Here is a 13,523-nt window from a genome sequence, read left to right as displayed (position 1 = left end):
GCATTTCTCTCACATTTCCAGAGGTGCTTTAGGGGAAGCTGTGTTGTGCTCATGCTGCTCATGTGCTGCTTCATGGTTTTGTTCATGTGACAACAGGAGGCAATGACCTGAGCTGCTGCTGGAGCAGCACAGTGCTGCACACTGCGGATCTCCGTTGGTTTGATGACCAATGGATTTGGATTTCACTGTTTGGTGGCATATGAGTGACAAGAAATTAGTTTTGCAAGGCAAAGTCCTTTTTGTCAGGCTAAGAGGTGGTTTCAGAAGGTTGTTTTGTGTGTAATTGACCATGACTGCTAGCCCTAAGGAGACTGCGAGCTCCTGGAAGCCATGTAATCCTGCCAGGAGTCCCTGTACAGCCCTGTCTGAGTCGTTTCAGAGGTGGAGCTGTGACATTTTTCTCCGACGTCTTGCAGTTTTGTCCATGTTGAGGCAACATCCCTTCTGTACAGTTCTCACCAGGGCTGGGGTGATTAAGCACTTAAATTGATTAATCAAATTTCTTGTGATGAGAACTACAGTCATTCATTAATCTGAATGGGATTATAAGTAAGAGTTGGCAGATACAGGAGACAAACATGTTGACAGCTAGAGCTGCTGGTTGGAATACAAATGGCACTATTGCATCTGGAGGGTTTAACTCCCAGCAGCTCCAGGATATGGCTTCCCTAAAGGTAAAATTGGGCTGAGATTAAGGCATCCCCATACTTGTAAAGGAATGTGTGTTTATGAACAGACAGCTACTACAGGTAGATGTGTGGGATTGCATACCAATTATCCTGCATCAGGAACAGGCTGTGCATTTTGTTTCCTATTTAATTTAAGAAAGATGTTACGAGATTAGCTTCAGTCAAAATTCAGGGCTAACCCAATTGCAGTGTGTGGCTAATATCAATTTGAACAGTAAATGAGCAGGCTAGCGGAGGCGGTTCCTATGAAACTGTCTTGGAATTGACAGCTCTGCAAATAAAATGCATATCAAATTCTGCTCTTGAAGAAATGCTGTCTAATGTTCCCTTTTTGGAGCAGCAGAGCCTTGTGCTTTTAATATTGTGACAGAGCACGGGATGTTTAGGTGACTTGCAAAGAAGGATTTTGAAACTCTCACCACGTTGAAGTCGTTGGCGAAATTCCCATCAACTGCAGCAAGACTGGAATTTCATCTTCAGGGGATTAGGTGACTCTGCAAGTTGTTTCTGCTGTCTCTGGAGTCAGGCAAGAATGCTGCAGAGCGTGCTGAGATTAAAGCGATCGTTTCTTGTTGAACCGGCCTCATGCTTTTCTTCTCATAAATATTTAAAGAATTCTTATTAAAAGAGTTACCGGCATAAAAAAATGAGTTTGGTAGCACATAGCATGCTGCTGTGTTGTTTCAGCTTGCCGTAGAAGGTCAGGGAGCTGACGTGCTTCTTGCTGTCTGAGGAAGGTGCAGTGATGTCTCCCATCACTGCTGCCCATATCTGTGCGTTGGGCTGGCACTGCTGAGATCTCAGCTTGTCGCCTCTTCAGGCTTTTAGGCTGCCTCTGGGTTCCCCTCTCCTCCTGGAAGGAAGGACTGCAGCTCCTCAGCCCTTATCCCATGTCTGCAGCTCAGGACCCGGTGCCTTTGGGTCTTGGCACTGCAGTGATTGCTCACCTTGCCCTCACCTTGCAGGAGGGGCTTTCACCTTTTGTTGCAGAAACTCCACTCCCTGCTCATCTTTCTGCAGGTGGCACAAATAGAAACTTATTTCTTTGGCTGCCCGTTCCTGTGGATCAAAGCCCTTTCCCTCTGGCTGATACAATCAAAACTGGTAATGGTGAATGGATCAGCAGCCAATGTCCACTTCCAGGCTTTCTCAGAGAGAGGCAAGGACTTGCACTGAATGTAAACAGCCTGCTCAAAAAGGCCTGACCTTGGACTTTAATTTACTATTGAGCTGCAGGTAAGAGATCAATGGATGAGTGCCAGAGGATTCAATAGTGAATGGATAGTACCAGAAAACATGCAGGCCACCAGCATAAAGAAAATGCATAGAAAAGAGTGCTTGGGGCATACTGGAAAATATGCAGCTACTGAGTCTTTATTATTATTATTACAATAATTTATCATGTCCTTCAGTGTTACATAGTGCAGTTTGGCATATCTCATTTTTCCTGTGCAGTGATGTGGTACATAGACACAGCCTTTGTCAGAAGATCAGATCAAAAGGAAGTAGTAATCACTGGGAAAACCCAAGAAAGTGCTGAAAGCATCACTTGCTGGGGGCTGCTGGGCTGCACGGGCAGGGATGGTGGTGGGACATCATCACAGGAGTAGCGACAACAGAAAATGAAAACCTGCTGTCCTTGTGGTGATCACAGAATTCCACAGAGGGAGAAAGGTTTGGAAAATCACCCATGAAGTGTTGAAATTCTCCATTCAATATTGAGTGTTTCAAAATTGCTTCCTACCAAGTCATGAGGTAACTAGAAAAATCCTTGGTAACAAAAGCTCCCCGAATGGGGATGGCTGCTGTGGGGATACAGCTTGGCTCCAGGTCCTGAGGGCACAGTGAGCTCTGGCAGTGTCTGTTACTCTGCGCAGTGGCACAAAGTAGAAATGTTGTGGGGGAAAAACCTCAACTGCTGTCTGTTTCTCTAAGATCAGTAGTGAGAAAAGCTGTTTAGCAGTGGTTTAGTGGAAGACTTGCGGTGGAGATGGCACAGCGGGAAACGTTGGATGCCTCCCTATGTTATGACACGTTTTTTCCTTTTAGATCAAAATTAACCCCTTGGGGTGTCACCCATCTGCCCTCCTGCATGGCTGTGCAAAGCTGCTGGGTTCAGCCGCTGTTACACGTCCGTGTTTGCGAAGGCTGAGTTGGGGCTGATGTGCACCAAGGGCTGCTTAGGTTGGTTTCCCCTTTGATACCCATCAACTCAGGATCATTTTGGGAGTTGTCAAAAAAAAAAAAAAAAATCTTCTCCTGGCTCTGCTCCTTTGGCCAAGCCTCTGTAATTGCTCTCCCCCTCCCCAGCTGCATCTTACTGCTCGGGGAGAAAAAGGAAGATTGATGGCATTAGGATCCCTGTGCGGGGTGCTGGCATCGAGTCAGGAGATTTTAGAGCGGCATGTTGGCTTTTCTCGCTGAATTTTGATTAATGGAGCGGGCTGGAGCTGCTGCTGTCTCCCAGCTCCTTCAGCTGACAGGGGCGAGTGTAATCTGATGTTTAAATGGATTTGGAACGTGTCTGTGGCTTTAGCATCCGTGTCCTGAAGGAAAGACCATCTGCTACACGATAACCTGATCTCAGAGGGCACTTCCTTCGGATTTGTTTGAGAGGAGAGATGACACACTGAGGCTGAGGGTTTTCCCTGCCGTTTACTCATTTGGTGGCAAATAGGCAGCTCACCTTACAGAATAAAGCCCAAAGCCCTGCTCTTCTAACCACGCTCTGCCCCTTCAGAGAAAAGTGGTGGAGAATGTTGTGGGTGTTACTGATGCAAATGGAAAATGGCTCCTACGTGTGAAACAAATACATTAACATAAGCAGTCAGCAAACTTCTGCACGTGGCGTTTACGTTCTGTATGGAATTCAGATACTGTTTTCAGGAAGATTGGGCAGAGCATCTGCTAGGATGTGGAGGAGTCAGGGAAAAGAGTGGGATAGCAACAGTGTCCATATGGAGAGAGAATGGGAGCGTCAATCACAGGGCAGGGTTCTTGCCATTGCGTTCTGAGTGCTGTCTCTGACACACAGGTTGCAGTGCTGGAAGAATGAACCCCTCAGGGAGGGGTGCTGGGCTGTCCTTTACGCTTTCCACTGCATTGTCCTCAAATGCCTGAGATCTGGAGCACTTCTGCATGGCCGTGAAATTCAGTGCTGCTGCTGTGCAGGGCCGCGCTCCCTTGGAGTACGCCCATATTTAAAGTCGTGGAAGGCGACAGAAAGCTTGTTTCTTCTACATCTGCATTTCTCAGATGTACAGCATGCGTGGCTTAAATTACTGTTCTACTTTTTCTGTGGTGTGTGTGAGGAAATAACATGGAGGCTGAGGTCGAGAGCAGAACTTGATTGGCCTCAGGTACCACAGTTAATTTAGGAGACCCCTGTCTTATCTTTGCAATGCAAAGAATGAAGCTAAAGCCTCATTTGTCTTTCCTGGGAGGTCTGATCCATGGCAGCAGTAGATTCTGCTGCAAGCTCTGTGTTATTCCCTGTGGAAAAGGAGAGGCACCAGGGCAGCAGCGTTGTGCAAGAAGCCAGGGCTGCCCCTTGCCTCCCTTCTGCAGGCAGAGGACCTGATCTGTTCCCTCTATCGTGGATGGGGCACACGCAGTGTGTGTGAGCTGCTGGAAGGTGAATGATGCCTTATGCCATAAGATTACTAGAGTATATTTTAATAATTTAGAGCCACGGGTCTTACTTGGTTTGTTCTCTAAAGATTGATTTAGCTTCTTATTAAGGGAATTGGGAATTCAGTGTGAAAATCTGAACAAAATCTACTTTTTTTTATATAAATATCCACTAGTGTAACTCACTGGGGAGAGGAATTTCAAAGCCTGGCCAACCCCATCTTGAATTTTTGATTCCTTGCTCTCCTGCTTCCATTCCCAAGGTGTTCTTGTTAAGGAAGAACACCTCAGCATTATTGTATTATTTTTAAATAAGCTGCAATCACTTTAAGGAGCTCAGGATGAAAAATCCACTAATACTTCGATTTTTTTTTTTTTTTTTTTTTTTTTCTCCAGTTTTCAGGAGTTTGATAATGCAAGACGTGAACTGCATATAAATGGAAGAGCAGGCAGTTCTAATTGCCCAGCTATTCCTCTCTGTCCAGAAAAAGCCCTTTCTTGTTCAATTATCAGTCAATTTTAGAAAGGTATGAGATGAAGTGGAGCTCATCCCTACTCTGTAAGGCTCCTTCACGTGGCTGTTGCCTCCCAGCAAGCATCCTCATGGTGTTTTTGGCCAAAGCCTTCATCCTGCTTATAGTCTGCCCGAGGGTTGGGGGGATGCGAAGCTGTGATTTTAAACCTCTGATTCTCATATAATCTGTGAGGCCAAGCACATCCCTTCCCTGGAAGGTGGCTGTGGCTCCCCAGAGCTGTCCTGTGGTGCCCGGCGCTCGCATGTGGAGTGACACAAACCTGTGGGCTCTGTTTTCAACACGGAGCCCATAACCCATCACCAATCTTCCAGTTGCTCAGAAATGCTCTTTCTTTACTTCCAGACATTTTGTAAATTTTGAAAGAGAATTGGGGAAAAAACGGCTCTCCTCTGTCCAGGCCATTAATTCAGCATGTTCGGGACAGAATTAACCTTGGCAAGCCTTGTAGAGGAGAGAGTAATTCTAACCTTAAAAATCTGCTGATTAAAGCTGGTTTCAGGAATTCGATTTCACTTAATGTGTTGGCTGAGAGCCCAGCCGGCATTAACGTAGCCACAGACACACAGGCTTTGGCATTTTTTTACCTCCCCCATTAAAAAAAAAAAAAGAGAAAAGGAAGACCCAGCTAATGAAACCCCTTTTGTCTGTTTTGAGCAAGAGATCGTTTTAAAGACCCCTTTAACTAAAAGCATTAAGCATGCCGCAGCAGCCTGGAGCAGAGGAGGTGTCCAAGGGGCTGGGCAATGCACAGAGCAGGGCACTACCCTTGTGAGGAGGAGATCTTCCACCGCACTGCACGCAGTTGTCCCTTCTGGGATCTGTCACTTGTTTCACTTTAGCTTTTCCTAAGGTTGATGTCCTTTAACTTCTGCCTCGGGCTCCACAGCAGGCAGGCAGCAGCACTGCATGCACGTGTTGGGAAGGCCCAGAGCTGTGCTGCTTGCCAGGTCCTCACTGGGAAGCTGTTGGGACTCGGTGACCCCACAGCTCCCAAACTGCTTTCCAACATGGGAGACAGCCCTGAGTCAGCACAGCCACACGGTGGAGACCTTCAGTGGAGCCAAGGATTGCTGTCACGGATTATCTTAAGCAAACAGTCTGCTTTTTTCCCATGCTGAATGGCAGGATTAAGATGTTAAGCTTTTCTTTGAATTCTTTTTTCCTCTCTTTTTTCCTCCTCGGTTTTTCTTTTTTCTTGCATGTGAAATATACCTTTGACTTGTTTTAAAACACTGTTAATCTTTGCCATCCATATTTTGGAAGTAGCTCTGTGATAGAAGCTGGCGGACCTTAACACCCTTAATATTCAAGCTGACCCTGCAGGTGGTGAACTTGTTCATGCCTTTACCCACGCACCCGAGGGCAGCACTCCCCCCATTATGCCATCCTGCTGGTGCTGGGAGGTTCAGGCTGGGTACTGGGGGCCATTTCTTGTCTGACAGAGTGGTGGTGCACGGTGGGGTCACCGTCCCTGGAGGTGCTCAAGGAGGGGCAGTTACTGAAGGGTGTGGGACTGTGGGCAAAATCCTCTCAGATTCTTTTTTTCCTTCTGTAATTGCAGAATCCTGGTATGCATAAAGCACTACGTTCAAGGAAAACTAATCACCTTTGGCAAAGGGGAATATGTGATCATGCGCACACCTGTCCCCATCCCCACATATTAAAAGCCAGTGGAGTCAGAAAATAATATTGCTTTCTTAGCAATAAACTTATTTTGTGAACAGGAACTGTACTGGGATCCTTTAAATTAATAATGATTCAGTGTGGTTGGTTTGTAATGGGCGCAGCTTCCACCTGACAGTGCTGTTTTAGGATTTTAACACACTGGAAATTTGATTTTGCTACAGAAAGATTTCTTTACCCTTAGTCCTTTTGGGTCCTTTTGGGCAAGCAAAGTTTATTTAACGTAAAGAATAAGAAAAAAATGCATTTTCTTATTTTCCTGCATGAAGCAGTGGGCAGGGTTTACATGCCCTCTGTTTTCAGTTCACATAGCTGGGTGATAAGCCAAGAGGCGTTGGGTTGTCGCATTAAAAGAAAAGAAGGGTGTTGAGTTGTTTGGATGCAGTGCAGGCAGACCCTGTTTGTTCTGCCCTGCCCCAGATCGGGTGCTGGGTGGTTCCTCTGTCTGGAGGGGGACGTGGTCCAATGTGGGACTGCAGAGAGCTGGGAGAGCTCCACCACTGCTCTCAGGACTGGCACAAAGGCTGAGAATGATTTGGGGGTCAGCAGCTGGGGTTTATACCTGTATACAAACTAGAGAAACGTGTAAAGACTGTTGGGTCTTTAACCTGTAGCAGTGTTCAAAGTGTATTCTCCTAAAATTTTGGCTTGATGCGAGCTGCCATTCTGTTATATCAGCAGAGCTGAAGCCCTGGAATGACTGCAGCAAATACTGGCGTGACAACAGATGCCGTCTCTCCTTCCTGTTCTGGGTGCTGCCTCGTAAACCTGCTCATCATGAGCCCAAATAACGATTTCCTTCCCTAATCCTGTCTCTGCTTTCTCTGTTTCTGTCCTTAGTGCTTGTACGGCTGTTACGTCCATTCCTCCATCATCCCCACGTTTCACAGAAGGTGCTACTGGCTTCTTCAGGTAGGATGATGCTGGATTCCTTCCTCCTGCTATTGTTCCAAGTGAAGCTGCATGGCTGGGCATTGGATGGTTTGGGGATTTTCTTGTCTGCAGGTGATATGGATTTCCTTAAGGCGGTACGTCTCTCCTTTTTCTAGATAAATGTCTAGCAAGTACCGAGCTGCTGCCAGCTTATGTGTATCCTAAACAGGGTCAGCTGAAGTGAGACCTTTTCCAGGTTTTTAGTTGTGTTTTTCCATTTTGGAGCCAGCCGTGCAGCAGGACTCGGGAAGCCAGCTGCTGTGTATGCGTGCAGAGCTGTGGGGAGAGGAAGCAGCACTGGGGACTGGTGTGAATTCTGTGCGAACCTGACGGCACACGGCTCCATCAGGAGCGGGTGGCAGAATGGTTGGTGTGGAGGAGTCCTGTTGAGTTACCACTGACTTTTGTCCTCGCTGCTGTGGGCACAGCAAAGCTCTTCCAGCCTTCTGAGCTCTGCAGTGTGCAGTGCAGACCCTGGGGTGTGCTGGTGTGTTCAGGGATCCCTTGGCTGTGCTCTGCCCGGGGTGGGCTGAAGCTGAAGGAGTGCTCAGCTCCCTGTACTGATCCTTACTGTCGGTTACTAGTGCTGAGGGTGCGGAGGCAAAATGGAAAATATCCCTGTGTTTTCCCCTTAATCTGCAATCACACTTCCATGTTAAAACAGAACTGTTGCTGCCTGCATAAAAGGATCTCCCACAGTTCTGTGATGGTGACTGTGCTGTGAGTCCCCAAAGGGGCTGTGCACACAGCATCACTGTCCTCTCTTATGTGCATCCTTTCCCCTGCTGCAGTCAGTGGTATTTTACCTCCATGGAGGGAAGCAGTGCTGTGTGATTGCTGAAAGCAGAGCGCAGCCAGTGAACCCACCTCAAGGCCCTTTCTTGCAGCAGACCTGACCTGTGGTTGGATGGAGCAGGCAGTGAGATGGGGAGCTGTGCAAAGGCACAACTAAAGAAGCCATTAAAAGTAAAAGTTCACAGTTCAGCACACTGAACTGAACAAAATCTCTAAACTTAGAGTCCAGTTTGCCTTGGGCAGCAGACAGCTGTTTGTTTTATTATTTAGTGTCTGTCTGCTGTTGATGGATGATGTGACACGAAAATTCAGAGGATATTCTAAATTCATCCCCAGCTGCATGGTGCGGTGCGGCACAGTGCTTCTCCCAGCTGTCCCTGCTGAAGGCTGTGGGTGGAACAGCAAACAATTAGCACCCCTGTATCTAATTACTTGCACTGCAGTATCAGAGGATCTTGCCTGTATCCTGAGGTCTGGCTCATCCACGTTCAACATTGAGGCCATGTTCTGTGCTCTGGTAATTGATCGCGATTGAGATGGGCGGACTTGGAAGTGTGTTCCTTGTGAGCCTGTTTGTGCAGGACGTTTGGTTGTGAATGCAGTGTGTTTTTATTTAGCAACAAGGACACGTTGTGTCTCCGCTGTGCAAGGAACGTGAGCCTGTGATTCATGAGTGCGTCTTCCAGGCTAAGTGGGCATCCTTCAGTCATGCTCTCAAGGTTATGCAGCCAGAGAGAGAAGAGCGAACAACAGATGATGTTTTTCTAAGGTCTGCACAGTGCTTCTGCTCAGCTCTGTGGCAGCCCTCCACCTCCTGGAAGGGCTCAGCACATGGGCAGTGCTGCAGGGCACAGCTAGGAGCAGTCCTTCCAAACAGCACCAGATTTTCTGTTGCTGGGAAAGAAAAACGTTTGTACCCATAATGACTAACACAGAAAAAATGTGGATTCTCAGAGAGAGTCTATTTTCAAACACTGGCACAGCTGAATACCAAATGCAGAGTTTCCTTCTGTGTGTGGTAATTGGCACCCCAGGAATCTCAGATGGATCCAATGCCAGGCTCCTGGAGGGCCGCTGTGTGGATGGCTGCTGGCAGCAGCTCTGTGCCCGCTCACAACTCTGCTCTTGTGCTGTACGGCTGTGGGGCAGTGGGGCAGGAGTGATGCCAGCAGTTGGCATGGTTTGTTATGACCCATCCTGTCCTGTCCTTGGCAGAGCACTGCCAGCAGATCAGGACATCCTCTGCTCAGCTCCCACTGCCCTGGGACAGCTTTAAGAGTCGGGCCTTTTAAAACGTGTATTGGAAATATTGCAGTCTCTTAAAAATCTTCAGACTTGTTGCTCAGTGATGGTTCTTTTTTATTTGGGTAGATGGAAATGACGGTGATGAAGCATTGATGCTCGTGCGGTGTGCGGCACATGGAGGTGCTGCGCTGCTGAAGGAGAGCGGTGGGCATTGGGCACTCAGTGCCTGTTTGACAGGGGGTGTGGGGCTGGGGACACCCCAAGGGCCACCTCTGTGCCAACATCATCTTCTTGAAGAGGTGGATGCAGACATACTTTAAGGCATCTGTATCCACTGAAGCCCACTTTCAGCCTTTTAAATAGCGCAGGTGTAAACAGAGATGCTTCCACTTGCACGTACTCTCAGGATCTGTTGAAGTCAAAGGCTATTTTTTCTTTTCTTCCTTCGGGTTTTACTTCTTATAGGGCCCTTGCCTTTGCTAAAATTGAGTTCCATCTGGCAGAGCTCATCACAAGCTGTCTTCAGTGAGCTCCTTCCCCTCTTTAAGAACAAAGCTGTCCATCATTAGAGGAAGGACAGAGCACTGAAGGAGCAGCACCTGTGAGCCCTCCCTTTGGGGTGAAAAATGTTTTCCGTGACAAAAATCTGTAGTATATAAAATTGAACTTGCAACTCAGATCGGGCTGCGCCCTTTTATCAGTCTGGATGCCTTCAGAACCAAGATGTGCTTTGACACCTATGGGTTGAGTAGAGTGGGGCTGTGCAGAAATGCAGCAGTAACCTTCTTCCAATCTTCCAGGAAAGGGGGAAGGAGAGGATTACAAATGAACTGGTATCGAGGAGGCTGGAAACGGGTTAGCAGGAGTGCTTTATCTCTTGTAATGTTTTTATAAATTATTTATTAACACACTTGCTGCATTTTCCTTAGAAATTGGATAGAAAAGCAAAATGTATGGCCAGCAGATTATATTCCAGAAGAAGAATGGCAGTGATTAAAAAACAATTTCCAACTATTTCAAACGTATAACTTTATTTTAGATGAGTACTCCGCTATTTTTGTATTGCTCTCCACCATTTTAAAGAAAATCCTGGGCTCATTCTTGAGATATACGAGAAGACTGACAGTAATGCAAGCAAAGGAAAAAGCAGTCGGAGTGCTTTTTAGCTGTTGCTTAAATAATCTGTTGTCATTTATAGAAGAGATGCATTTCCCAAACTGCTCTGTGACGTGCTTTGGTTGCTAATCAGGAGGAGTTATTATAGGGGCGACATAACAAAGTCCAAAACATGGCCGACTGCTGCAGAAATGGAAAGCAGGTTTTACGCTTTTGGCTCTTTGTGAAAATGATGCACCATTTGCACTTTACATCTGACTTGGGGGGATTGAAAGCGGTGGATCCGTCACTTTATGGCCGCTGTAATCCTGCCATGTGCTATCGGTGCAGGAATGCAGGGGGAGAGCAGTGTGCCGTGCCAGCTGTGTTACCAGGCAGCGCTTTGTGCATCCTTCGGGCAGCACGGCACCAGCGTGGCACTGCCCGTGTGCAAACCGCCTGCTCTCTGCCTGCTCCCAGCAGCTCCTTCTGGCAGCGTCTGCATTACCAGGGCTGTATTTTACTCCTGTGGTTACAAAAACAACAAACCGGCTTTTCAGGGATGCTTGGGATCCCTGCTGCGGTGTTACAGAGCCACAGGATGGCTTAGGTTGGAGGGGACCTCAAAGCCCACCCAGTTCCAATGCAAGGCTGTCGGCTGGGTGCCCTCCAGCAGCTCAAGCTGCCCGGGGCCGCCCGTCCATGGCCTGAGGCACCTCCAGGCAGGAGGCACCCACAGCTCTGTCTGCAGTCCCACTGCTCACCAGGAGGGTCCCCTGGGGCTGTGTGTGCTCAGACCCATGGGTTGCCACCAAGAGATCCTCACTGCAGGGATCACAACCGTGCGACAGCGCAGCACAGCAGGAAATTAAATCAAACCACCAACTCCAAGTCACTGATTAACATTCTCTGTATTCTGGGGATTAGGCTTTTGGTGACACTTAAATTGAATTCTAATACTATTTTGGAATGTATAATGGGCTGAATTTACTTCACCTCAGGTTTGAGTTAATGGCTTATTAAATTACACACCTTGCATTAGCAGAGCTGTTTGCTGGTGTGGGACGCTTGGCCTCACAGAAGGGATGCAGCCATGTGCTGATCTCATGTCGTATTCCCTGCTCAATTATGAGATCTGCAGGTGCCAGGAATGTGTTAAACTGTCAACTGAAGTTTCACCCTCACTGCAAAGGCTGTGTGAGGGTGAGCTTAGAAGTTCCAAAGTGAAGCAAATTTTGATTTGAGTTTAGAGATTTGAAGCACGTTTTTGGGTGGGTACAGGGAAGGTCTCTCACTCCTACACAGGTGTTGGGCCCTGCTGTGAGTCCCCTCCTTTTGCATTCTGTCTGCTCAGGCACTCTTTTCCAAGTGTTCCAGGTAAACCTGCAGTCTTGATGCTGTTCTTCTGCCTGCGTGAACTCCCCTGTCATTACCCAGGCTGCTTTCGTTCTCAAAATCATCTTTTGTTTCTGAAGGAGTACCTGTCTACCTCTTCTGATCAGCGACCTCCTTCAGTCACCTGCTCTGGGCACTGACCCTCAGAAGGCTTCTGCTCACACCGGGCTGCAGCACGGTGCTGGGCTGGCTCTGGTGCAGCGCCTGGGACTCACTAGGGGCGCACAGCACTCTGTGTCCATCATTATTGCTAATCTCTTCCTGCCCTTTGTCACACATCAGGTGCTCAGTAATCACACTGTTCACATTTGTTTCTCCTTGTAGCCTCCATCTGTGTCGTCTTTAGGGATTTAAGACACAACACCAGTGGCTGTAGTGCTGAATGTCACCACATGTGTAAATCTCCATGTTCCAGTACAGAGGTGCATGTGAGGTCTCTGGTGAACTGTGAAGACGTTACGGTATCCACATTTGATATGTAATACATTGGAGAATTGCTACCTTCCTGAAATGTATCAGTCAAGTTTTGCTCAGCTCAGGCTTTCTTTTTGTAGAGAGAGAAAGAAAGAGAAGAACACAGAACTAAAAACCCATCACCACCACCCGAGGATGGCAAACTGAAAAGTTGCATCTGTCCTGCTAGGAATTTGCCTTACATATGTCATATGAAAACTGGAAGGAAAAGGAATTCAGGTGGAAAATAAATCCCCTTCTCAGCCTATACGAAAGAGAACGGAGCCACTACATCAGCTTTGATGTGAATGGGTTGAGTAAGGTACAGAAATCAGCTCTGAACTCTTTCTGCAGGGCTTGGCACTTGCACAAATAGCTTGAGCTTGAAAAGCTGTTATTCTTTCAATTTTATTGAACATTAAATCCATCACAAAAATATGCAGAAAGAAGAATGAATGCAACGCCTTTCAAGGTCACTTATGTGGATTGTTTCTTTGGAGGTAATGTAGCTGCATTGGGCTTTCTGTAATAGAGCAGCGTCAGTGTAAGAAGCCATACATCTCATAGCGTGAGCTCCAGATTGTACAGCAGTGCTCCTCTCTTTGTAAAAGAATACAGCAGAGATGCCGTGTAACCTGCTACCTGTGCGGCGAGGCACTCTGATTAACTGTAGTTATCATTAGTACTGCCATTCGTTGACCTTTTCTTCAGCGTAATTTTCTTGGGAGCCCACATGCTGCTCATCCCAGGGAGCCCAGGGCGTGTGGGGCAGCACAGCAGCTGAGGCCCATTTGAGTCCTGATTTTAGGACATCTGCAACCTGTGACAAAGCGTGAACTCTGCAGTCCAGTGTGTGACCTGCGTGGTGTTGGGAGGGCAGCTCTGAACTTGAGGAAAGAAGCAGCAGTGAGCTTCACAGCGCCGTCCTGGAACTGTGTGGATTACGGTGAGGTTGGGATGAGGGCAGTGGTGCGGTTCCTCCCGGCGTGCAGCCGCACTGCGTGTGAGGTGCGCTTTAGGCACGATGATGAATAAACCAACCCGTCCCTTGCTGTGACCTTCAGCAGTG

The 13,523-nt window shown here is 47.6% G+C and overlaps 1 protein-coding gene across 10 annotated transcripts in view; it reads left to right on the top strand.

Annotated features, from left to right (window-relative positions):
* Positions 1-13,523, top strand: part of CAMTA1 (calmodulin binding transcription activator 1) — a 224,694-nt gene that overhangs the window by 133,137 nt on the left and 78,034 nt on the right. For 8 of the 10 annotated variants that reach the window (XR_007380850.1, XM_048967827.1, XM_048967823.1 and 5 more), the window contains one exon: positions 7,379-7,450. The exons of the other annotated variants lie outside the window; for them this stretch is intronic. Coding sequence is in view for 7 of the 8 variants with exons in the window: in XM_048967827.1 (XP_048823784.1) it covers positions 7,379-7,450 (72 nt within the window). In the remaining variant the exon portion in view is untranslated. The remainder of the gene's footprint in view (positions 1-7,378; positions 7,451-13,523) is intronic. 10 annotated transcript variants of the gene reach the window in all.

Source organism: Lagopus muta, chromosome 21, assembly GCF_023343835.1.
Source record: "Lagopus muta isolate bLagMut1 chromosome 21, bLagMut1 primary, whole genome shotgun sequence".
Taxonomy (NCBI): Eukaryota; Metazoa; Chordata; class Aves; order Galliformes; family Phasianidae; genus Lagopus; species Lagopus muta.
This window is presented reverse-complemented; position numbering and strand designations above follow the sequence as displayed.